Source organism: Ochlerotatus camptorhynchus, unplaced genomic scaffold (genome assembly GCF_037179485.1).
Source record: "Ochlerotatus camptorhynchus isolate MF236.1 unplaced genomic scaffold, CSIRO-AGI_Acam_v1.1 ptg000343l, whole genome shotgun sequence".
In the NCBI taxonomy this organism is placed as follows: Eukaryota; Metazoa; Arthropoda; class Insecta; order Diptera; family Culicidae; genus Ochlerotatus; species Ochlerotatus camptorhynchus.
The window spans coordinates 1,014,814-1,040,474 of NW_027040831.1; the positions used below are offsets into that span (position 1 = coordinate 1,014,814).

Sequence of the window (25,661 nt, forward strand, 5' to 3'; positions counted from 1 at the left end):
CATCACAGATCGTGTGCCGCGTGTGCGACTTCCAATTTTTCCAGTCTGATTTGTGCGTGAAAAAGCCGTGAAAATCCGTGAAAACTTCATGAAATAATTGTACACTATCGAAATGAGTAAATTCCGTTCGAAACTAAAGAAGAAAGTGGGAGGCAAACGGTGGTCCCGCGGTCATGCATCGACTTCCAATCCGGAAACGAACAAACACCGGGCCAAGGCAAAGAGTCGTTTCTTCCAGGCGAACTTAAGTTTGGCCCCGGCGCAGCAGTCGGATGGTTCGCAGGCCAGCAAGTTGACGCTGGAAGCGGTGCTGAAACATGAAGCCATCCAGTCGTATAGCGGTGGAAGGGGTGCGACAAAGAAGGTGGATCCGACGGTGAATGAAATTGCAGCGAGTATGCGGTCGTTCAGCATGAACGATGGGGTGGAAGGGGATGGGATGACCGAGTCGCAATTGGGGACGTTCAAGACGTTCCAAACTTTTGCATCGAATTTTAGTGCTTGCAGTAATATGAGCTTCAAGAAGCTGTTAAACAACTTTCGGGCGGATTCGCAAGTTCAGAAGGATATGCTGGCCATTTTGGCAGCGCTAACAGAGGTAGGTTGCGGTCTGTGACTTCAATTGATGTAGGTGCTGATTGTTTCTCAATTGTAGGTCATCAAGGAAAAGGGAGGATCTCAAAGCAGTACGGAATATTTCCTTGCTCTGATGGAAACGGTCGATGCGACCAAGGAAGAAAACGATACGGTTGCGGCCGTAACTCTTCTCTCGATGGGAATAAAGTCGGTCCCGGAGGCGGTATTGAGGAAGAAGTTCTCTGAAACGGGTCAAACTTTGTTGAATCTTTTGGAGCGTTACGCAGATTCCGACAACCAGAATGTCGTTCGAAGCATCATTGGATGTTTGTCGGTTCTGCTGCGAGCGCAGGAATATTCCCAATGGAAGCTTTCGTCGACTTTGAAGTTCTTCGATTCTATTTTGGCATTTGTGATTCACACGAAACCGAAGGTCAGAAAGGCTGCTCAGCATGCAGTGGTTGCCATTGTTCATGGAAGTTGCTTCATGCTTCCACCGAAGATTGAAACCAAGGAAGGTGACCAGGATGATAAGATGGAGGATGGTGAGCCTCCGAAGCCGTTGGTCAAATGTCATCCGGTGGGAAGTCGAGTAGCCAAATTCTGCGTGGGACAGTTTAAGTCAGAAAACATAGGAAACAATCAAACGCTGGTGTTGCATACACTGGGCTTGCTTCACAATGCTTTGCCAGGATTTTCCAAGGATGATATCAAGCTGGTTGCGGAAAGTTTGCTTTCGATAATGACGGCAACGAACGTTTTGATCAGAACCAACTGCTTCCAGACGTTCCATTCGCTGTTCTCGTCCAAGACGGAAAATCTGACACCCGTGTTGGCCGGTAAGCTGATCGCTGCTCTGTATGATTATCGACCAGACAGGTCGGATTCCAAGCAGACCATTGCCTGGCTAACGGTCCTGAAAGAAGGACATCTATTCTTGGCCAAATTCAATCTGACAATGTGCAGCAGTGCCCTTCCCAGATTCGTGGAAATTTGCACTCAAGATTTCTGGGGATCGGACAAGATGGAAGTAGTTTCATCGGCTTCCAATGCCCTGAAGGATATCCTGTACGAATGCGTTCAACCATGCTGCGAAGACGACGAAGTCGAAAAGCATCGTGTTCCGATCGAAAAAGTATTGAAATCCATTACGGAAGTGCTAACGTCTTCTCCGTTTGGTCACGCTTCAAACCAGGTTCTGATTATCCTGGCCATAGCTTTCGACATTACCGGCCGTCACTTCGGGGACGTACTGGCTCCTGCTCTCAAAACACTCGGAAATCGATACGATCCACAATCGTCCACCCGAATCCAGATTGAACACGCTGTTCTTCAGGCGGTCGGTTCCATGGATACAGGACTGGTTTTGGAATGTATTCCTCTGGCGGATGCATCTGGCAAAATCGATCTGGACCGAACTTGGGTCCTCCCACTACTTCGGGAAGGCCTCAACCAATCCCGGCTGGAGATCTTCAATAATGTCATCCTGAAGCTAGCCTACCAGTGTTACGTTCTGTGGAACAAATTCAAAGAATCCGACAATAAACAACAGGCTCACATCTTCGAACTGCTCTGCTGCCAATTGTGGGGTCTTTTCCCCGGCTTCTGTCGCCGCCCGAAGGACATTCAAAATTTCCGCCTGATCGCCAAAACGCTCGGAACCGTCCTCAACGAAAACCCCGATCTGCGGTCACCGATTCTGGACGGTCTCAAGGAGCTGATCCCCCACTTGGAAACCGACGCGGAGAAAGCAGAAATCGGAAAATATTCGAAAAACTTCCTTCCTCGACTGTTCAACATCTACACCACCAAACCGAAAGGAAGCTTCGAGAACGAAGTCCGCCAAGCGGCGTTCGATACGATCAAAGCCTTCCTGTCCGTAACTCCTCGCCCAGTTTTGGAAGAGATGCACACCGTAGCGCTGAACGAACTGACCACCAAAGCACCGGGAACCTTCATCTACGATATGCTGTTCGATGTGGTCGAACAACTTTCCCTGTACCAGTCGGGAGAAAAGTTGGATGACATCTACCAGCGGTACATTAGCGTTATCCTGAAGCGGGACAAATCGCAGGAGACGGTGGCCAAAACCAATGCCAACGTGCGGCGACAGATGAAGAAGGCCTTCAAGCTGCTGAAGGAGGTCCTGGCCTCGGATAATGCGGGCTGCTTGGAGTTTGTCGAGGCAAAGCGGATCAACATCGAGAAGCTGCTGCTCGGAACGCTGCACGCGACGTTCGATGGCATTCAGGCACCGCGGTTGGCGTAAGTATATGGAATTTTATTTTATGTTATGCTTTCGACTGCTAGGTAAGACTGATATTTTGTTCTATCCTATGCACATCAGCCATGTCGGAAAGTTCGTGCAAGAATATCACCGGACTTGAAAATATTTCATAATCTCTGATATCAGGGACTAGTTCCACCAAGGGGTAGGTCACACCGCACCAGTGCTGTATGCAATTTTCGAAATCAATTGATCATTTTTGATGAAAATGAGAAAAGCAGCTATTTGCTTCCAAAGGGGACCGCCTTCGAACGGGTGATATCACTTGCTTAGTCATTTGACGAAGGCAAGCCTGCTACAGGTCTAAATCTTGGTCTTCAGAACTTATAAGGGTTACTTAGGCTGTCTTATATCAAATGAGGGGGTTAGAAGGAAAGGGGTGTAAGTGACTTTGATCGATTCTCTTCATCGACTTTCTCTTTGGTTAAAAATTCAGCTGCAAACACATTCGTGTGTCGATCTGGATGCTAGATGAGAATCTCCTTCATCAAACTATCAAAAGAGAAAGTCGATGAAGAGAATCGATCAAAGTCACTTACACCCCTTTCCTTCTAACTCCCTCAAATGATAGTAAGTGACTCAATTGACAGTGACGATGAGCTTCGAATGAGAAAGAGGCTCTTCAAATTATGGTCATGTGAGAATTCATCTGGATTTTGCTAAATTTTTTTTTTCACGTGCAATTTCTTGTTTCGACGACATGACTGGAACTGCTGTATGAATAACCTAACGGCGCTGGTGTTGCACAACTTACACTAGACACTAAGTGATGGTAGCGCCAAGTGGCAGTTTTTAACAGCAATCAGCAATCGATACTACCGCCAAATTGGTCGAAAGTGGAAAATTTATAGAGGAAATCAGGAGATGCTAGCGCCACGTAACGGCGATGTTCCCACTTATCTTTACACAAGCTTCTGACCGAAGTTGGACTTCTGTTCTCTGTGGAATAACTATGAAACTTGAAAGATGTGAACAATACACTATGAATAAGATTTACTTAAATTTTCAGGTTTTTTACTCATACGGTTCAAAAGTTACAGAAAATTTTCGGTGTGCCATTTTTATCGAATACACCCTGATCTTAGTGCGGATCTTCGAAGATCTCCTTTGGGAAATCCTGAATCTTGCTTTTTTTGTGATTTGTATCTTTTCTACAAGTATAAAAATACAAAAAATCAAGTCCCAGTAGTGAGAGATTAACATGAAAATTTATTCTAAGAAGTAACAATAACATTTCTCTGAATGTAAATGTTTATGTCCGAGATTACCAAAATCTTTATATTATCAACTGTTAACGATTTGTTTATTTTTTTCAAAATCAATCGAACCGAAATTTTCCAAACTGTTAACAAAAGCAGCTTACAATGAACAATAATTTCGAAATATCAATCAAATTTTTAATTAATATCTTTTAATTTTATTGAACCTCATAACTTTAAGAAAATTCCGTATGTAGAGCTTTTGAATGGGTTGAGCTATTTAATTTTAATTCCGTTATAATAACTTATCTTTTGACAGATAAAGCTTTAATCATTCAATATCTGGACGCACTGTTTATTTTACTGCAGTGCTCCTGCCGGTCCGTTCTGGAATGTTTTGACAGCACTTACCTTACCAATCAGGCTAAGGCCTTGTTGTCCTCTGCTGTCCGAAGAAATCGTCTCCACTCTACTCGATCCATGGCCACACTTCGCCAGCCTCGTAGTCTGCAAAGAGTCCGCAGGTCGCCTTCTACTTGGTCGATCCACCGTGCCCGCTGCGCGCCTTTTCTTCTTGTTCCTGTTGGGTCACTTTCTAGAACCATTATCACTGGGTCGTCGTGCGGCATTCTTACGACGTGCCCAGCCCACCGTAGTCGCCCAATTTTTGCAATGTGGACGATGGATGGTTCTCCCAGCAGCTGGTGCAATTCGTGGTTCATTCGCCTCCTCCACGTTCCGTCATCCATCTGCACTCCACCGTAGATGGTACGCAACACCTTCCGTTCGAAAACACCAAGGGCGCGTTGGTCCTCCACGAGCATAGTCCAGGTCTCGTGGCCGTAAAGGACCACCGGTCTAATCAGCGTCTTGTAGACAGTCAACTTCGTGCGGCGGCGAATTTTATTCGACCGGAGCGTCCTCCGGAGTCCAAAGTAGGCACGATTCCCTGCCATAATGCGTCTTTGAATTTCTCTGCTGGTATCAGAACAACACGGTTTCTACCCGAAGCACTCCGTGTCCACGAACCTGGTGCAGTTCAGTTCTAACTGTCTGCGATGCATGGATTCAGGATGGTAAGTCGATACGGCGTATATGGATCTAAAAGCTGCATTTGACACGGTGGACCATAATATCTTGCTGGCCAAGCTGGAGATACTTGGCATCTCGTCAACTGCTGTGGATTGGTTCAGATCTTACTTGGTGAATCGCTATGTACATGTCAAGATTGGCGCGTCGGAATCGGATGTTTTCTCAAACAACTCGGGAGTCCCGCAAGGCAGTAACCTAGGCCTTACCTTACCAATCAGGCTAAGGCCTTGTTGTCCTCTGCTGTCCGAAGAAGTCGTCTCCACTCTACTCGATCCATGGCCACACTTCGCCAGCCTCGTAGTCTGCGATGGGTCCGCAGGTCACCTTCTACTTGGTCGATCCACCTTGCCCGCTGCGCGCCTCTTCTTCTTGTTCCTGTTGGGTCGCTTTCTAGAACCATTTTCACTGGGTCGTCGTGCGGCATTCTTACGACGTGCCCAGCCCACCGTAGTCGCCCAATTTTTGCAATGTGGACGATGGATGGTTCTCCCAGCAGCTGGTGCAATTCGTGGTTCATTCGCCTCCTCCACGTTCCGTCATCCATCTGCACTCCACCGTAGATGGTACGCAACACCTTCCGTTCGAAAACACCAAGGGCGCGTTGGTCCTCCACGAGCATAGTCCAGGTCTCGTGGCCGTAAAGGACCACCGGTCTAATCAGCGTCTTGTAGACAGTCAACTTCGTGCGGCGGCGAATTTTATTCGACCGGAGCGTCCTCCGGAGTCCAAAGTAGGCACGATTCCCTGCCATAATGCGTCTTTGAATTTCTCTGCTGGTATCATTTTCGGCGGTCACCAGTGAGCCCAAATACACGAACTCATCGACCACCTCGATTTCGTCACCGTCAATCTGAACTCGGGGTGGGAGGCTAACATTGTCTTCCCTAGAACCTCTTGCTTTCATATATTTTGTCTTTGATGCGTTGATGGCAAGTCCAATCCGTCTAGCTTCAGCCTTCAGTCTGATGTACGTTTCCGCCATCATCTCAAAGTTCCGTGCCATAATGTCAATGTCATCGGCGAAACCAAGGAGCTGGATGGACTTCCTGAATATCGTGCCACTCGTGTCTATCCCAGCTCTTCTGATCACACCTTCTAACGCGATGTTGAACAGCAGACACGAAAGTCCATCACCCTGCCGTAACCCCCTTCGAGATTCAAAGGGACTCGAGAGTGTCCCCGATACTCGAACAACGCACGTCACTCGATCCATCGTCGCCTTGACCAATCGCGTCAGTTTATCCGGAAATCCGTACTCGTGCATAATCTGCCATAGCTGATCTCGATCGATTGTGTCGTATGCGGATTTGAAATCGATGAACAAATGATGTGTGGGCACGTTGTATTCGCGGCATTTCTGCAGAACCTGCCGAATCGCGAAAATTTGGTCCGTGGTAGCGCGGGCACCCATGAATCCCGCCTGGTATTGCCCCACGAACTCTCTTGCATATGGTGACTGTCGGCGGCATAGAATTTGGGAGAGTACCTTGTAGGCGGCGCTCAGCAGTGTGATCGCGCGGTAGTTGCAGCAATCCAACTTGTCGCCCTTTTTGTAGATTGGGCATACGACACCTTCCATCCACTCCTCCGGTAATATCTCCTCCTCCCAAATCTTGGCAATTACCCAGTGCAGCGCTCTAGCCAGTGCTTCACCACCGTATTTCAATAGCTCACTTGGTAGTTGATCTACACCAGTTGCTTTGTTGTTCTTCAGCCGACCGATCTCCTCCTCAACTTCTTGAAGATCAGGGGCCGGTAGCCTGTCGTCTTCTGCGCGTGCTCCAAGGTCTGTTGCCGTGCCACCTTCGTTTTCTGCTGCTTCACCGTTGAGGTGCTCGTCATAGTACTGCTTCCACCTCTCAATCACCTCACACTCGTTCGTGAGAAGGTTACCGTCCAAGTCCTTGCACATATCGGCTTGCGGCACGTAGCCTTTGCGCGAACTATTTAGCTTCTCGTAGAACTTCCGTGTGTCGTTTACGCGGTACAGATTTTCCATCGCCTCGCGATTTCGATCTTCCTGCTGACGCTTCTTCCTTCGGAAAACCGAGTTTTGTCTGTTCCGCGCTTGTCTGTATCGCTCCACATTCAATCTCGTGCGGTGTTGCAGCATTCTCGCCCGTGCTGCATTCTTCTCCTCTACTAACAGTTTGCATTCGCCGTCAAACCAGTCATTTCTTCGGTCCGGGATTGCAGTACCTAGTGCCGCTACAGCAGTACTACCTATGGCTGAACGGATGTCCCTCCAGCCATCTTCAAGAGAAGCTGCGCCAAGCTGCTCTTCCGTGGGTAGTGCAACTTCTAGCTGCTGCGCGTAGTCCTGGGCAACTCCGGTGTCCCGTAGTTGCTCAATGTTGGGTCGCGGCGTTCGACTTCGACGTGTGTTATGCACCGTCGAGAGTTTTGAGCGCATGCATACTGCAACTAGGTAGTGGTCCGAATCTATGTTCGCACTGCGGTACGTGCGGACGTTGATAATGTCGGAGAAGAATTTCCCATCGATTAGAACGTGATCGATTTGGTTTTCTGTGTGTTGGTCAGGTGATCTCCAGGTGGCTTTGTGGATATCCTTGCGGGGGAAAAAGGTACTTCGAACTACCATACCCCGAGAAGCTGCAAAGTTCACGCATCATTGGCCGTTGTCGTTTGATACGGCATGCAGGCTGTTTGGCCCGTTTGCCGGGCTAAGTATACATTGCCTCCCGTCCTACCTAAGCGTTCATGTCGCCGATGACGATAGACGTCCCGTTGCGAACAGCCGTCGTACACCTGCTCCAGTTGAGCATAGAACGCTTCTTTCTCGTCGTCGGATCTCCCTTCGTGTGGGCAGTGCACGTTGATGATGCTGTAGTTGAAGAAACGGCCCTTAATCCTCAACTTGCACATCCTCGCGTTGATCGGCTGCCAACCAATCACGCGTTGGCGCATCTTACCCAGCACTACAAAGCCGGTTCCCAGCTCGTTGGTGGTGCCACAGCTCTGGTAGAAAGTAGCCGCTCGATGCCCGCTTTTCCATACCTTTTGTCCCGTCCAGCAAAGTTCCTGCAGTGCTACGACTTCGAAGTTGCGTGGTTGAAGTTCGTCATAGATTAACCTATCGCAACCCGGGAAGCCGAGCGATTTGCAGTTCCATGTTCCGAGTTTCCAATCGTAGTCCTTATTTCGTCGCGTAGGTCTGTGCCGATTGTTCCGATCCGTATTTCTTTCTTCGGTATTTGCAACTTTGTTTTTTTCCAGGGCGGCTTGTTGGGCCTGCCCCAACCCCCTGTCTCGCCGGGGGACCATCGTGCACAGCTCTGTTTAGAGTCCCACGCTGGCACTAGGACGGTGATCAGCCGCTCCTAACATGGAGAACAGACGCCGTTTTGAGCCGCACCTCCATGGATAGCAGACGCTCAGGTTTGGTGAAGCATTTCCTCTATCACCGTACTATGGTTACCGCGCCAGTGTTCGCGTCGCACCTCTTCACTTTGCTATTGCCGGACTGGCAACATTGCCCAGGCTACGCCAACCAGCTGTGTCCATGTTTCAGCTGGTAGTCTTTTGTTATCATATGACTCGAGGAGGCGTGAAGTAGGAACTTGTGAGGACCAGGGCTAGGTATTCCGCTCCTTCCAGGTTGTCAACTCACCATTTTGTAGCCCAGTAACCTAGGACCGCTACTATTTTCGATCTTTTTAAACGATGTCGCCTTGCTGATACCATCAGGATGCCGCGTTTTCTATGCAGACGATACTAAAATCTACAAAATTATTAAAAGCCTCTCGGACTGCTGGGATCTCCAGGATATGTTAGGTATTGGGTGGTGACTGGTGCTCAAGAAATTTGATGAGTCTAAGCATAGAAAAATGTAACATTATTTCCTATCACCGAAAAATCGAACCAATCATGTTTGACTATGTTCTCTACGGACGCTATCTTGCTCGTGTAGAGCACATAAAGGATCTCGGTGTTACCTTGGACTGCAGACTCACTTTCAGAATCCACTACAATGACATCATCTCCAGAGCTAATCGACAATTGGGCTTTATTTTCAAAATTTCCGACGAGTTTCGTGACCCGCTATGTCTCAGGTCACTTTACTGCTCGCTTGTGCGATCCTTATTGGAGTCAAGTTCAGTTGTTTGGTGCCCTTTCCATGCTAGCTGGATCACTAGAATTGAATCCGTTCAACGCAAGTTTGTGAGATATGCTCTTCGTTTCCTCAACTGGCGTGACCCAACGAACTTGCCACCGTACGAGGAGCGTTGCCGTCTCCTGGGAATCGAGCCATTAGAGGTGAGACGGACGGTCGCTCAAGCTATGTTCGCTGGAAAGCTGCCTACAGGTGACATTGACTGCCCAACACTGCTGTCACAGCTAAATATGTATGCCCCTGAGAGGTCTCTTCGTCAACGCGACTTTCTGTTTTTGGAACCACGGAGCCGGAATTATACACAACCCGAGAAAATCCAAGCAATCAGCCGGCAATTCAACAACTTTTTTTATATGTTCGACTTCAATGTATCAGCTGGCGTGTTTCGTCATCGGCTACTTGGCCTTTTCCGTACCGTTGACCGTAACTATTTAGTTTAAGTTTTATTCATTTAGACAGTAATTGTCAGTTGAATGTTTCAATAAACAATAAACAATCATTTTCGCTGGTCACCAGTGAGTCACGAACTCATTGACCACCTCGATTTCGTCACCGTCAATCTGAACTCGGGGTGGGAGGCTTTCTTTCATGTATTTTATCTTTGATGCGTTAATGGCAAGTCCAAGCCGCCTAGCTTCAGCCTTCAGTCTCAAAGTTCTGTGCCATTATGTCGATGTCATCGGCGAAGCCAAGAAGCTGGATGGACTTCCTTAAGATCGTGCCACTCGTGTCTCGTGTACTGCTTCCACCTCTCAATCACCTCACACTCGTTTGTGAAAAGGTTACCGTTCAAGTCCTTCTACATATCGGCCTGCGGCACGTAGCCTTTGCGCGAACTATTTAGCTTCTCGTAGAACTTCCGTGTGTCGTTTACGCGGTACAGATTTTCCATCGCCTCGCGATCTCGGTCTTCCTGCTGACGCTTCTTCCTTCAGAAAACCGAGTTTTGTCTGTTCCGCACTTGTCTGTATCGCTGCTCCACATTTAATCTCCTGCGGTGTTGCAGCATTCTCGCCCGTGCTGCATTCTTCTCCTCTATTAACAGTTTGCATTCGCCGTGGGTAGTGCAACTTCCAGCTGCTGCGCGTAGTCCTGGGCAACGCCGGCGTCCCGTAATTGCTCAATGTTGCCACAGCTCTCTTAGAAAGTAACCACTCGATGCCCAATTTTCCATACCTTTTGTCCCGTCCAGCAAAGTTCCTGCAGTGCTACGACGAAGTTGCGAAGTTGAAGTTCGTCATAGATTAACCTATCGCAGCCCGGGAAGCCGAGCAATTTGCAGTTCCTTGTTCGGAGTTTCCAATCGCAGTCCTTTTTTCTTCGCGTAGGTCTGTGTCGGTTGTTCCTATCCGTATTTCTTTCTTCAGTATTTGCAACTTTATGTTTTGACGTAGGACTACGTCTGTGATTTCTATATGGGGGTACACTTTGTGAAAACCGAAAATGGAACATGCAACAAAATAATGAAAGATTTTGAACGTTAATAACTTAGCTGTCCCTGGACCAATTTCAATAACTTTATCATCATTCGATCAGAAATATGTCCACGCATCTGTTAAATTTAAGACTTATCATTTTTTTTAAATGGTACTATTGAAAATTGCACGAATGTGTAACTGCTGCTATGATGATTAAAATTATCACCGATTGCCTGCGAAAAGTGATTTCCCTTACACAGATTTCAAAGTTGTATTCCATCCGGTCTCACCAAACAATGTTTATTCAATCACCGCGTGGTGAGTGATGGTGTTCTCCAGTACACAACGAAAGGCTCCCTGCAAGCTGCTAGCTATCACAAGGCTGCCCACAACCGCTGATCCGATTCAGTTCCAATCGCCGTGTGTAGTGGTGTCTGGTCGTCGGCATCAGCAGCTGTGCTTTCGGCGCGTGGCGTTTAACATTGTTCTCCAGTAAACAACGAAAGGCTGCCTGCAAGCAGTGAGTTGCAGCCCACATGAGCATTTATAGAAGGAGGAAGAAGCCGCACCGCTATTGATCGGAATCAGTTGCTCTTCGTGAGTCGCTGTGTGCCATCTATGTCAAGCGCGTCATACTAAAGAGTATAAACAGAGAGAACCCCGCTCAAATTCCTATTCCTACACAAAACACAAGCTCCTGCTGCAGTTAACAAATAAGATTATTATATAAGACCACGTAGTCCTACGTCACCATAGCGTACAACCCCATAGGGGGCTGTCTCTTGTAGTTTTTTCCAAGGCGGCTTGTTGGGCCTGCCCCAACCCCCTGTCTCGCCGGGGGACCATCGTGCACAGCTCTGTTTAGAGTCCCACGCTGGCACTAGGACCATAGAGGTAACTCTAAGACCACTGGGTCCCGAAGAAAATCATTATTATTCTTGGCTCACTCAGTACCAGAACAACGGTCCCAAGCAGTCCCAAGCTATTTCACTCACCCCTGCATGTTCTGCATGAATCCACACACCCCTGATGTTATCTGTCAAACTTTCATAGCGAATCAAAACAAACATAGTGTAGTAATAGAATTTCAACTAGAATAGGGTACGTTAATCGTTTGCTTGGGACCAATAGGCTACTAAAGTGGTGAGCCAATTTAAAATCGTTAGTTTCGTATTGATTGTTGCTAGGACGGTGATCAGTCGCTCCTTACATGGAGAACAGGCGTTCGGGTTTGGTGAAGCATTTCCTCTATCACCGTACTATCAACCGGTGGAAACTAACGATTTTAAATTGGCTCACTACTTGACTAGCCTATTGGTCCCAAGCAAATCGATTAACGTATCCGATTCTAGTCAACATTCTAGTACTACTCAATGTTTGTTTTGATTCGCTATGAAAGTTTGACAGATAAAATGAGGGGTTCGTGGATTTTCCTAAGATTTTGTGACAAGAAATGCATTAGGGTTTAGGAAAAACGTCACGATAGGGGGGGGGGGGGGGTAAATTTCTCCTCGATTTAGCGTGACATAATTAATGGATGGGCCCCGTGAGCTGCGTATTTTTTGAAATCACTTATTTTGATGCTACAATTATGAATTTGGATCTTGGACCATCATGTGAAGTGGTCACACCCGGTGTTTCGGGAGGAACGGGCCATGCGGAAAAGTGATAAAAATGATTCAAGAGCTTCAAGATTCGCTTATTCTGAAGCTACATGTATGAATTAGAATCTAGGACTAGCAGTGTTCGGAAAAACTCAAAACTCATGCATGAGTTTTGCTTTGCAAAATTCAACGTCACAAAAATCATCGATGAGTTTTCAGGTTCAACTTCTTCTTCTTCTTCGCATTTCAAGCTTATTGCATATCGCATATTAGCTTATTGCGTGCTCTCAACTTAGTGTTCTAGATGCACTTCCACAGTTATTAACTGAGAGCTTTCGATGCCTGTACCATTTTTGCATTGGTATAATTGTGTGGCAAGTCCAATCATACTTCTATGCCCAAGGAAGTCGAGAAATTTTCCAACCCGAAAAATTCCTAGACCGGACAGGGAATTGAACCCAGCCACCTCCAGCATGGTCTTGGTTTGTAGCTGCGCCTTTACCGACTGAGCTAAGGGAGGCCCCTTTTCAGGTTCAAATATTCATTTATTTACATTTTGGCGTTATTTATTGTTATTTCTATTGTTTGTGCATCAGGGGTTGGAAAACTAACAAAACATGCATAACCATGGTATCAATTGAAGTTTGAGTGGTTTTTATGAGTTTAAAGTTGGAATGATTTTTCGACGTTGTCAGTGTGAGTGCGTGAATATGCATGAGAATCTCAAGCGTGAATTTTGTTTGCCACATTCACACGCGAGTTTATTCTCGCAAGAAGACTCAATGCATGAGATTTGAGAATCATTGTTCGAACACTGAGGACTAGCATATGCAATCAGGTAGCGGTGTGGTTTTCTGGAAGATTTTGAACATCCACAAAAGTAGTCAATTCGCGTAAAAAAACTAGTTTTATTTGGACATCCCTGATGTTTTGAATCTTTCCTGAAGATAATTAATTTTTCTATCGTTCCGGAGATTTTAATCATACTAATAAACATTTCTGAAGACCTCGCATTGTTTCTGAAGTATCTCAAAATTCATGAAATTATTGAAATATCCCATAATTCCTTTGAATTCCTTGAAATATCCTGCAATTTTCCTTAAATAAATGAAACTGATATGAATATCTCTAATCATCTACGAAGTTCCGAGAACTTCCCAAAATATAATGAAACTTCCAAAAAATCTATATACTTCTCTGAAGGTCTCTAGACGTTCTTGAAGATTTCTGAACGTTTTAAAAGATCTCGCGATTTTCTTGAACATATCTGATCGTCGTTGAAGTTCCTGCATTTTTTGCAGTTATTTAAACTGCATTGAATACCATGGAACTTCCTTAAAATGATCTCACATTTACCTGATGCTCATGTAAGATCTCTTATGTTTCTGAAATTTAAATAAAGGTCTTGGTACTTTGATGAAATTTTGGAAATTCCCTGAGTTTCTTGGAACCAGGGCTTGAAGAGGGAACGCTTTCTGCCTGTGACTGCATGAACTTGTACATTATTCTCATTCATCATTCGCAGTGATCGGCATTCACTGAACCTGATGAAAAAACAGTCGCACTGAACGGGATCTAAAAACAATCAGATTTCCTTTCTACGTTGCATTGTGCTTTGTGCAGTTGCTTTGCAGATGCCGATTTTTAAATTCATTCCTTCTGCTCTGGTCAAGTTGATTGCCAACTGCGAGAGCTGTAAATTCAGACGGATTACCTAGCGGCTACCGCACGGAAGCATTTCGCACACACATTATTTTCCTTTCCAGTGTGAGATAGCAGCGCTTGGAATATATACGTATGATACGATTCATCTCGATGATATCTTTTTTTATATATCGGCAGTCATATTAGCGCGGGTTGAGCGTTGGAAAACAGCGATCCGCGACGCGGATTTCGCGTAAATGAAGGACTCCCGCACGATTAGGCAGACAATTAAACTTGTCAAATACCACACAATATGAGTATTTTTGGAACCGGTGTAACATGTAGATGCAGGAAATGGATGTTTGACGACATTTTAGAATCCAAGATGGCGACCTATGTTTTCTTTAACGCTGTGAAAACTCGTCAAACATTATGCAATATAGGTATTTCCGGAACCGGTGCGGAATGTAGATGCCAGAAATGTATGTTCGACGCCATTTTGAAATCCAAGATGGCGACTTCCGATATGCTAGAACACTATGAATACTCGTCAAAAGCCATACAATATGGATATTTTCGGAACCTGTGCGGAATGTAGATGCCGAAAATGGATGTTCGACGCCATTTTATAATCCAAGATGGTGACTTCAGGTTCAGGTATGCTAGAATACTATGAATACTCGTCAAAAACCTTACAATATGGATATTTCCGAAACCGGTGTGGAATGTAGATGCCAGAAATGGATGTTCGACGCCATTTTGGAATACAAGATAACGACTTCCGATGTACTAGAACACTATGAATCTGCAAATACCATACAATATGGATATTTCCGGAAACAGCGTAACTTGTAGAAGTCGGAAATGGATGTTTTTTTTTTTTTTTTTTGTAGTGATCCAGTGATTTGCTTCTATGAGCCTCTATTTTAAATCAACACACAGACGTTCCTAGGCTATGGTGCCCGTTTGGTCACTGTTGTTTTTGTGCTGATCCAAATAGTTTTGATAATATAATTGCGCATTCTTTTTTTTTTTTTTATTTTAAGGTTGATTTTTGTCCCAGTCTTGTCTTCTGTCGTCACTTATTTCGTCATTTTGTCTTGTGTATTAACCCCCACTTGTCTTGTTTATTGTGTCAACTTGTGTCTATTGTCCTTCCCCATCTGTTACTCTGTCATGACTAATTTCATTGAAATAAAAAAATAGTAATATCAATTACAGGATAATATGGTTATTTCTCGATTACTTTTTCAAAGGGAAGCACCAGCTCCTGCAAACAATGCATCCGATCGTCGATCCGGCGCAACTGGCAGCTCGCACACGCTTATCAACACCACCAGCAGGTAGAGGAAATTTTCCCCTATCTGATGATAGTGCCAGCCCGCGTGGGCGAGCCACCAGTTAAGCCAAATCAACGACCAAACGCACCGCCTACAAAAGCCGATACGCTCCCTTGAAAAAGTTATCGAGATTTCTACTAATTAATGAATTATTGACAATTACCTCTCATGATCCTAGCTCTGATTTTAACTTACCACTTTTTGATTATTTATCAAATACCTCTCCCAGAATATATAACTCCCCGATGCCTTGTTGGTTTCTGGTCTCATTTGGATTGGTCCTGAATTTGTTTGACATCCTGTTCGAAGTAATTCTTTGAGTTCCAGCTTGTACGTGTCTCACGTCATATGATTCACCATTCATAAAGATAATGGGTTAAAAGGGAGTAAAACATACATAAATGTAGATTAGTATTAGTTGTACTTGATCCAAACAATAGAAAGAAGCATAGATGACTCAGTAGAAAAATAAAACTGATATATAACTAAAAGTGCAATGGATAAGTGTTAGTTCCGGGATCATTTTAGTGTTAGTAGTTATGTTAGTTTTGATCCGTATTCAGCCCTGCCGGCCCCTCCAGCACTATTTGTAGCAATTGTGATAAGATCATGCGACACTGCTACTACTACTATGTTAGACTATGACTCGTCAATTTTCGCAACGCAATGTCTTTCAATAAATCACTCAATCACTTTGATGTCTAAAAATTTGCTCAAAAGACACATCTTTCCTAAAACTTCACTTGTTCGTAAGCGCCTGGTTGAAGATATGACTTTCGCTATTGACATTGTCTGTAATAAACAAATACACTAAATAGGAAGATTTATTATACAACTTCATAGGCTAGTCGCCTCCCTAAGCGGACCCCCCGCGTCCTATCTCTTATTTTAATTAACTTTCTGAATTCTCTAATTGAAGTTTATTTAATAAATAACTGTAATCTCTAATCTACACAATCATAACCCATGCTTTTAAACTAAAATTTAACGTGTTTCAAGTACTTCTGGCTTTGACATATATTTATTATATCTTTGTTCGTCCCAGGTGACACCTTCAAGTGACTAAAATGCTTCACTTTGAAGTTAGTTTCCAAGCTGATTTTAAATTGTATATTGTATAGGGTAAATGTTCCAACTACGCTCTCACGCTTCCACTATGACTATGTGGCACCACAAAAATACATATGGGTATGTCACAATAGAAGCACACCACAGTGGAAATCCCGAGCCATAGTTCAAACACTTATCCCAAATCAAAATGAAGCACATATAAGATTAGTTACAATACCATGTACAAAAATGATGTTTAACATTGTTTCCTGAGTAATACTTCAATGAAAACAACAATGAAAGCTTGTCACGCAAATAGAAGGAGCACCGTTGGGCACTTTTCTGAAATATTTCAATAGTATAATTCCCTTGCGAACCCAAATGAATCTATCTGCGTAAAAATAAATAAAATAAGAGTGATTTGCGGCAAAACCCGCCAGTATCACACCCAACGTCAGTGCCTATACGTAAGCGTACTACGACGCGGCTCTCAATTAAAGGAGTAACAAGTGTGATACTATCACTGCTAGGCTAGATCTTTGGTTCTCTCATGCAGTGGTTTATCAGAGAGGGGAAGCTTAGTAATCCCCATTGCCTGCCCATGACGCCCTTCTATTGCGGCATGAGCCTGCAACGCCGATCACAAACCTACCGTCTCCAACACTCCACTAGCATGAAATTAAGCCCGCCCACCAACAGCAAGGTGCAACAACTAGCCAAGGGGAGGGTTGTAGAAGTCGGAAATGGATGTTCATACCATTTTAGAACTCAAGAAATCTATGAAAATATTAATATTTACGGAGCTAACGTGACTTAGCTCGTCAAATGTCATACGATGATGATATATAAGAACTCGGTATGACATTAATAAGTCGAAAAATATACAAACATCTGCTCTTCTTCGGTTTTTATTTATCTGCTTGTTAAAAAAAATGATTGCACGTTGCCTTGAAGATCATTGAAACATCACCCTTCTATTACTTCTATTATTTGAGTTCAAAAATATCTTGTCAAGAACTTGTTGGTTTAGTTTGACAGTGAGCAAATCTTCTAGGGTGTTTTCACCCAAGGATGTGCGCTGATCTAAAAACGTTAACCCCAGAGCACTGAAAGCACGTTCCACTGATACTTGCGTCGATGGAACGGCGTAAATTACAGCAGCTGCTTCAAAGAGATCCTTCTGCATGGTTTCCTTCTGTACCCAGTACTCCCAAACGTTGACATGGTGTGGTTGTCGCAATCCAACATCCAACACACTTAACTGTTCTGGAAGCGTTTTGTTTGGAATACATTTCAGGTCTCCGCTTGAACCTGCTAGACCTCATGTCCGCTAAAAAACTGTCCAGTTCATCCTGCTGAACAGCTGGCTCAGTAAACGTGGCATGCTGAGTGCAAGGTGTTTCCTCCTTCAATGCTGAAATCCGTGCAAATGTATTTATGATGAATTTCTAAAAGGTAGAAGTTAATAGGTTGACAATTTAATAAAAAATATATTAAACAATCCTATATGAAAAGGCACTATAGATTCATTAAACTACTCTCATTCTGATAAAAAAAATCATACTGATTCTTGAATGTTATTATTCAAAAACCAAACAGGTAAAAATGGTTTTTTTTCCAAAATTTATTAAACCTTTTCTTCGAAACTTGCGTTTGCCTGGATTTTCCATTGTTCTTTCAAACCAACTTATTATTTTTTAGCATCAAACACACCAACCACTTTGTTCGATGAATGCCGTTCATTGACTGTTTTTTTGGACATTCACAAGCCAAAACGAAAAAAGGAACCCGAATGAAATCAAAATGGGAATTAAACCAGAGCGAAAGGGAGCGACTGTACGGGAGAGGGTTTTGAAGAAGAGAAAGTGGGAATGCTTTTTGGTATCTATTCGCTTTACTGTGCATCCGTATGTATGAATACAAAGCGTAGTGTGGGGGTATTGAATGGTATACAAAGTACCGCACATAAGGGAGTGGTGAAATTGAATTCATACTGCTGCTGCCGTTCGCTGGAAAAAAGGAACGATCAGATGCCCTGCTTGGAACTTCTTAAAGATTCTTCAATTTCCATGAAATCAGTTTATTTATTTATTTATTCCATTCCTGAAGTACTCTCAATTCTATTGAAGTTCTTGGTTCTTTAAATTTTATTGAATTGACCGGAACTTATCGGAGCTTACGCATACAAATCATCGAACTTCCCTGAAAGTCTGGAATTTCTTGAATTTCTCGAAGTTATGAAGTTATTGGAAGTGCCGTTAATATCTCTGAAATTCTCTGAAGCTCTCTAGTTAAACTTCTTTGAGCTACTTGGAAGTTCTTTAAAATGTCAACTTTCCTCAAGTTATCTCCACACCTCTGGAATTATTTTGATTTCCCTTAAGTTCTCTGGATATCCCTGAATTTCTCAAATTTTCTTAAATGTTCCTGCAGTTTCCTGAAGTTTTTGGAACCACTTTGAAAATCCTGAAGTTTGCCTGAAGTTCAAATAAAAATTCAAGAGGTTTTCAGAACTTACCTTTTGTACCCACAGTTTGCCTATAAAACTCATGATGATGTTCCTGGAATTGTTCAGAAATTAAGGGAACTGCCCAGAAGATTTTTAAACTTCCCTTTTAACATGGATCTTCTGTGCAGCTTTCTTAATGTGTTTAAGTTCATTCCTTGAAGTTTTTTTTATACTATCCTTAAATTTTCGAAACTTCTTGATGGTTTCCTTTATTTTACTGAAATAAATGGAACTGCCATAAAGTTCTCGAAACGAACCTAAAGTTTTATGAACGTCCCACAAGTTCTCACAGTTTTCCTGATATTCATGGAACAGCCCTAACTTTTTCAGAACTTACCCGAAGCTCGCGTAACTTACTCATAGGTCTCAAGCTTAAATTTTCCTGAATTTAATGGAACTGCCCTGAAGCTCTTGATATTCGCTGAAGTGAATTTTCTTGAAATCTATTAGATTGCCTTGCTTAAAGATCTTTTAACTTCCCGACATTTCTATCAATCAGAACTTCTTAAAGGTTTCAACATGTTTTGATAAATTCATAAGCTAAAATATGTAATCTAATAATCCAGATGGGCATGCCTTTATGCATTTTGGTGCGCAACTTTTATAATATGAGCATACGAAGATCGATATTTCGATCATTTCTACGAATTGACCACTTTCATGGATGTTCCGTTTTCTTGAGTACCTGGGTCTGTAGTTGGATCTTAAGCTTCAGTTTTCGAGGTTAGGTATATCAATATCGCCGAAAAACACAATCACGAAACTCTGTGATCAATTTCAGTCCGAAGTTCGACGATAACACAAACGAAGTTACAGACGACTTTCTCCGAAGAAATTAATTAAAATAATGTGGTTCTCTGTAATAGAATTCTAGTCCACCTTCCGCCCCTCACCGCCAGGTTCGCTAGTATTTTTGTTTTGAATTAATTCACGTTGGTTTTGTGTGCAATGATCTGGCAACTCGCGTTCTCGCTCGCATTGACGGGGTGCTGTTTTCTCACTCATCGAAGGAAATTTTGATTAGAGTGAGAAAGTAAGAAACAGTCAGTGCGGGAGCCGTGTGCGTTGCTATAGGTGCGGCAGAAGGAATGTAGTCGACTTTTTTGTTCTCACGATGTTCTTACACATGACCCAACGTTACGTCACACTATATTATGCATAAGAACGTCGTGATAATGAAAGACCTGACTTGTTTCCTTCTGCCTCACCAATCACTTTGATCACAGCAATTGCGATTCTCCGTCGGTTCGTTTCGCTGCGCGAGTTAAAGTTTTGAGCGTCGGAGGTTATTTTTAAAAAAATATCTACTCACTACTGCTGCTACCTAAACACTACTTTATTCAATCAATAATTCCTACAGAGAACCTAGCACTCGCGAAAAGTGTCCACTATGCAAATCCGGAGTCCAATCGATCGCCCGATTGCGGAATGCTGATGAAGCTCGCTGCTGTTGCCGTTCTGTGCATCCGTCCTAGATGCTGACGAAAGCACCGACGATGGAATTTGCCAATTCAGTTGGCACCGGCGTTAACTCGCCCCTCCTTAGTGATGAACCTCCAGGGGCATCGTATATCCAAATGAAGATGTACTTAGGTTTCCGACGTTTTTTTCCAGGTTCCGATTTTCCACGATGATCGTTGGTGTTTGGCATCGTCTCTAGTTTGATATTTGTTGTTCTGCGGGAGAAAATGCTGAGGAAAATAATGATACCGATCATGGGGAGGATGGTTATCCCTCCAAAAAGGAACCAGTGTGGGAAATGCAGACTGTAGCTTTTTAAACGAAGTAAGTCCAAATCTTTCCGTGTTTCTGTTTGCAGTTTGTGGAGATGTTCCATACTAAGGTTCAATATATGACTGTCCTTGGAAATAGCTATTCCGTCCAGATGAAGGTGGACCGGATTTCCAGCCGTGGTTCGAGTTCTGCCGGCATACGAAATGTTGTTGATTCGTGTGGTGCAATTCTCGTATCGAATCACATGTAATCCACAAAATTCCAACTGGAGCTTCCACAGCGGGAGCAAATCTGGGCTTGATTCCTGGGGCAGTATTTACTGAATTTGACCAACGATTTGCACAATTCAATGATCGGCTCGGTTACCTCCGAAGCATGCTGCTTAATTTGATCCAAATGTATCCACAGTTGAAGTGTGATGAATATAACGATTTCTACCAAAATCTAATCCGGAGGGGATTTCCCACTGAGGATTTTCAATTTCTCTGATAGGGATTTCAGCGTTTTCATATCCAGAACAGAGCTGTTTTGAAAGTTGAGATACTTACTCAAAATCCACACGGAACTTGCCGTTGGCTCAGATTCTATTCTTTCAAAAATAGGGTAGAGAATTACTTCGGTCTAATCGCCCATTTTGGGCCTATCGAGCAGAAAACATCAAATAAATCCACGATTTCAGAGTTAAGAAGTCAATTGTGGGTTTGGTACGATACTTTAGTCAATTAGCTGTCGAACGAAGTCAATGAGAATGCGTTATATAAAGCTTTGCACCCATAATTCACAAAAACCAAAGAAGAAGCGCTCAATCAATTTTTATCTTCATCCGAAAGGCCGAAGTGAATTCATTGGCGATTCAATGCGTTAGGCCGAATTTAGAATCCGTAGGCCGAGTTTGGCATCAAGAATCAGTGTTAGACTTTTGACAATATCTCAACGATTGGTTTCTCTTTATTAAATCTTACGGTACGTACAGAAAGGTAAATAAATTTGGAAGCCATCAGTAATAATAACATTTCGTTTGATGCTAAACTGTGCTAGATTAAGAAAGACTAAGTGCGCGTTGTGCTTAATTGGCCGGAAAGGGGGTAGTTAACCCTACTAAGAATCTCCACTAATTGTATGTACTGCTTGGAAGCCTCACCCAAGCTAAGAATTATTTTCAAATAAGACAAACTCTTGTGGAATAATTCTGCCATTTCCATCTCGCTACACTTCTCTATATATAACTGATGCGAAAAATTTCGCTGACCGCTTCTGATACACAGTGAACAGTCGATACAGCAGCGCCGTTGAGTTATCGAACACATCGTTGTAGATCCCTACTGCTTTCGCCCGGATCGCCAACTCGTCAGACTGGGACCAATGCCGCAACAATCGAATTGTGGTGGAGCAGATCACATCCAATCCAGACAAAATCCACTTTTGCTGATTCGTTTGCTTCTTCGTATGTGCAATCTTCCAGCAAGCAAGCGCATTGCACTAATATGTGTCGTTTATCCTGAAAAAGTAAAATTTATTATACAGAATCCAGAATCCAAAATCAATTTGATAACGGCACAAAAGCATTTGTAAATAAACTTTCTAGGGCCCTTTACACGCGAATACCAATACCACTTTCGGAAAAGTGATAGTTGCCCCTATGCGATGATGTTGGTTTGCGTGGGCGTACTTTGGTTCGCGTGTAAAGGACCTTAGAAAGTTTGTTTACAAATGCTTTTATGCCGTTATCAAATGTTATGGCTGAACTAAACTTACCACCTTCCCACTGAACTTCACCGCCTCGCGACAAACTCCAAGCAATGCCTGCAAATGCAGTAGGTCCTCCTTCCTATCACCATCCACCGACTCCCCGAAAACCGTATACAGTTCCGCTACGGAGGAGTTCTGTCGATGTCTTCTCGGTCGCGGTTGACTCTGACTTTGGTTAGAAGCACGGACTGAAGAAATCTGTAGCAACAACGGCAACAAGCGCGAGTCATTGACAGCTCAACATCGTTTACTTCTAAGCAAATGTTAACCCGATGTGTTCACCCCTAATCATTTTGGCATATGATCTTTTGTTTTACAAAAGAAAAGCAGATAACAACTAAACGTCATAATGACATGCTGTTTGACAACAGGCTCTCCCTTTAAATTTTCGTTAGAGAAAAAGAGATAACATACGGTACTTCCTACTTTAAGCTAGTACATATGAGTAGATAGTGTTGCCGTGAGGTACACTCGAAAACTGCAAATGTAAGTGCGTCAAATCAAATTTCGAGCCGCTCCGTCTGTCACTTCGTTTGTGACGATAAGTTTAGCAACTATTGGCAAATCAAAGTTGGCACTCGTGGAGAATAGAAGAACTATGAGAGTGATGATGGTTTCAAAATTTTACACGGCGAGGTATACGAGTGCCATCTTAAAATGCTTTTATTTTGCAAATGGAGCATTTCATTTAAATCTGGTTGACGCTTTGTTAGTAGAAAACTTAAGGACTATTCAATAGACAAATAATACAGAAAAATTAATTTCTGTTCAGATTTTTAGGTGTACACATAGATTTGAGCTTTTCTACCACTGTAGCAGCAACCAGATTTAAATAAAATGTTCCATTTGCAAAATAAAAGCATTTTAAGATTGCATTCGTATACTTCCCCGTGGAAAATTTTGAAACCATCATCACTGTTATAGTTCTTCTATTCTCCACGAGTGCCAACTTTGATTTGCCAATCGGTGCGAAAGCCGAAAACGTAAATTCACAATCGTGATATCAACGGCCGGCGGCCGGTGCGTAAACAAGTTGCTAACTAATGTCGTTTTCGTTTTTGCGGTGTAGCTACACCGGTGCTACACTGCCGTACACCGAAATATTTTAGGGTGTAGATATAGGATGCACCTTTGTTTACAAACAAATGATGTTGAGCTGTCAAAGACTCGTGCTTATTCCTGCTTATACACTACACCAGTGCTACACCGCAAAAATGAAAACGACATAAAATAGCAATGGCTAAAGTTGTCAAACTAGCAGCCCGAACAGCAATGCTCTTAACCGAAAGAATATCACCCAATCGACTTTATGACGAACGGAGCCCAATAAATACGTCTGCATTTCTCCGTTTCCAGATGTCTAAAACTGCTCATCGAAAAGAATCCGGGAATCAAACTCACCAACAAAATCATCACTCGCACCGTCCCGGAGGCAGTCGCGTCCTACTCGGTGGAATCGGTCAAGCACGAAAACCTGTCCAACGATTTGATCGAGCTGATTGGTAACATGTTCAATGTAAGTCCCACATACACTACCGCATTGCGTTGTCTTGTCTGATTTAAATAACTGCTTCCAGAACGAAGGCAAAATCAAGAACTTTGAAAACCTGATCATCGCCGGTTTGGTCGGCGACACCACCCTGGTCACCAACACCATCTGGGTGCTGAAGAACGTTTTGCAACTATTCACCGGCGCTCTGACGGTGGATTCATTGCGATTCATGCTGGAACAGATTCTGACCATCATGGTGGGGAACAATCGCTCCGAAGTGGACGCCGCCATCAACTTCCTGCTGTTGTACATCAAGATCCTGCCGGTCCCTCTGGTCACCAGCGATCTGCCGTTGATAGTGAGTCAAGTGATTTGTTGTCATTTCATGTTCCGGGATTTATTAACGATTATTTTCATTGCAGACCAAAGCCCTCTCGCAGATGGTTCCGGACACGAAGCGTCACTGCCGGCTGCTGGTGGGATACACCCTGAAGCGGCTGTGCAAGCGATTCGGCCCGGAGGAAATCGTCAAACTGGTTCCGGGAAATGATGAAGTCACCCACAAGCGGCTGAAGAAGATTCGCAAGGAACTGGCCAGGGCTAAGCGGAACAAGTTGGACGAGCAGAAGAAGAAAAATAAGAGTGGCCACCGGGACAGTGATGAGGATGACGACGATGCCGACCTGGCGGGACATTTGGAGAAGAAGAGTCTGACGATCGACGACATCCTAGAGGATTCGGAATCCGATTCCGACTCCGGTGTGGAGGACGATAAGAGGGCCAAGAAGAAGATGAATACCTACATTAAGGAGTCGCCGGAGAACATCGTCGATTTGGCGGATTTGGATGCGATCAGTAAAATTACCAGTGAGTTGCGGTGTGTGGTACCTAATTGGTAATTTGTAGTTAATGTCGATAATTTTCCTCAGCATCCCAACCGATGGACCAATCGGAGGCGGGCACTTCGCAGCCCAGGAAAAAGAAGGATGCCAACCGAGGATTTGCGACGGCTTCGGACGGTCGGTTGATCATCGAGGACATCGAGGATTATTCCGATTCCGATGAGGATCCGGATGAGAACGTTGGCTTTAAGGACAAGGCCAAGAAGCGGGTTTACGATGAGGAGGAAAGCGACAGCGATGGCGACGAGGGAGCTGAGGCAGAGGCCGACGGGGCGTCATCCCGTAAGCGAAAGGCGATGGAAGCGATGAGTATGCGCTCGGGAATGAGTGCCAGCAGCGGTCGGTATGTGGCCGGTGGAAAAGGTATCCATCGACCGGTGGCAGCATCGGTTAAGTCCGGCTACAGTAGCAAGTCGACCAAGTCAAACAAGAGCGCCAAGACGTACGTTTCGAGCGGTACCGAGTACAAGTCCAAGAAGGCCCAGGGAGACATGCTGAAGAAGGGCAAACACGAACCGTATGCCTATGTGCCTCTGAGCAGAAATTCGCTGAATAGGAGGTGAGTTTGTGTTTGTCTTGAAATATTGTTTCAAAGGATTAACTTACCTTGTTGATTGCAGAAAACGAGCCAAGAACGCCGGTCAGTTCAAGAGCATTGTGAAGGGCGCCCGGAAGGGGGCTGCAGCCGGAGCAAAGAGCCGTCTTGTAAACAAAGCCGGTTCCAAGCGCAAGTAAGGCTCGGAGGGAAGTTCTTTCTTGAATCTTGAACTCTCAGTTGATGCAAGTAACTGAATTTATCATTACTATACTGTTATGGAAATAGGAAACAGTACATACCGTTATTATACTAACATGCGAGAAGGCGATTCCGAATGTAAATACCTCACTCTTGAAATATAAACAGCTGCTATTACCTATGAGAAAGTTCTA

General features: G+C 44.0%; 1 protein-coding gene across 1 annotated transcript; it reads left to right on the forward strand.

Annotated features, from left to right (window-relative positions):
* LOC135708934 (RRP12-like protein) lies at positions 1-25,661 on the forward strand. Its single transcript, XM_065231117.1, has 7 exons — positions 1-598; positions 656-2,841; positions 23,694-23,853; positions 23,915-24,187; positions 24,252-24,696; positions 24,759-25,290; positions 25,352-25,661. Exons 1-7 carry the CDS (start codon positions 113-115, stop codon positions 25,464-25,466), a joined length of 4,197 nt encoding a protein of 1,398 aa, XP_065087189.1. The 5' UTR covers positions 1-112; the 3' UTR covers positions 25,467-25,661.

Bases quoted from the DNA above. Each gene is read 5' to 3' on its own strand.
- LOC135708934 (XM_065231117.1), top strand. From the start codon at position 113: ATGAGTAAATTCCGTTCGAAACTAAAGAAGAAAGTGGGAGGCAAACGG. The intron at 23,854-23,914 runs GTAAGTCCCACA...AACTGCTTCCAG, and splicing joins TGATTGGTAACATGTTCAAT to AACGAAGGCAAAATCAAGAA. The intron at 24,697-24,758 runs GTGAGTTGCGGT...AATTTTCCTCAG, and splicing joins TGCGATCAGTAAAATTACCA to CATCCCAACCGATGGACCAA.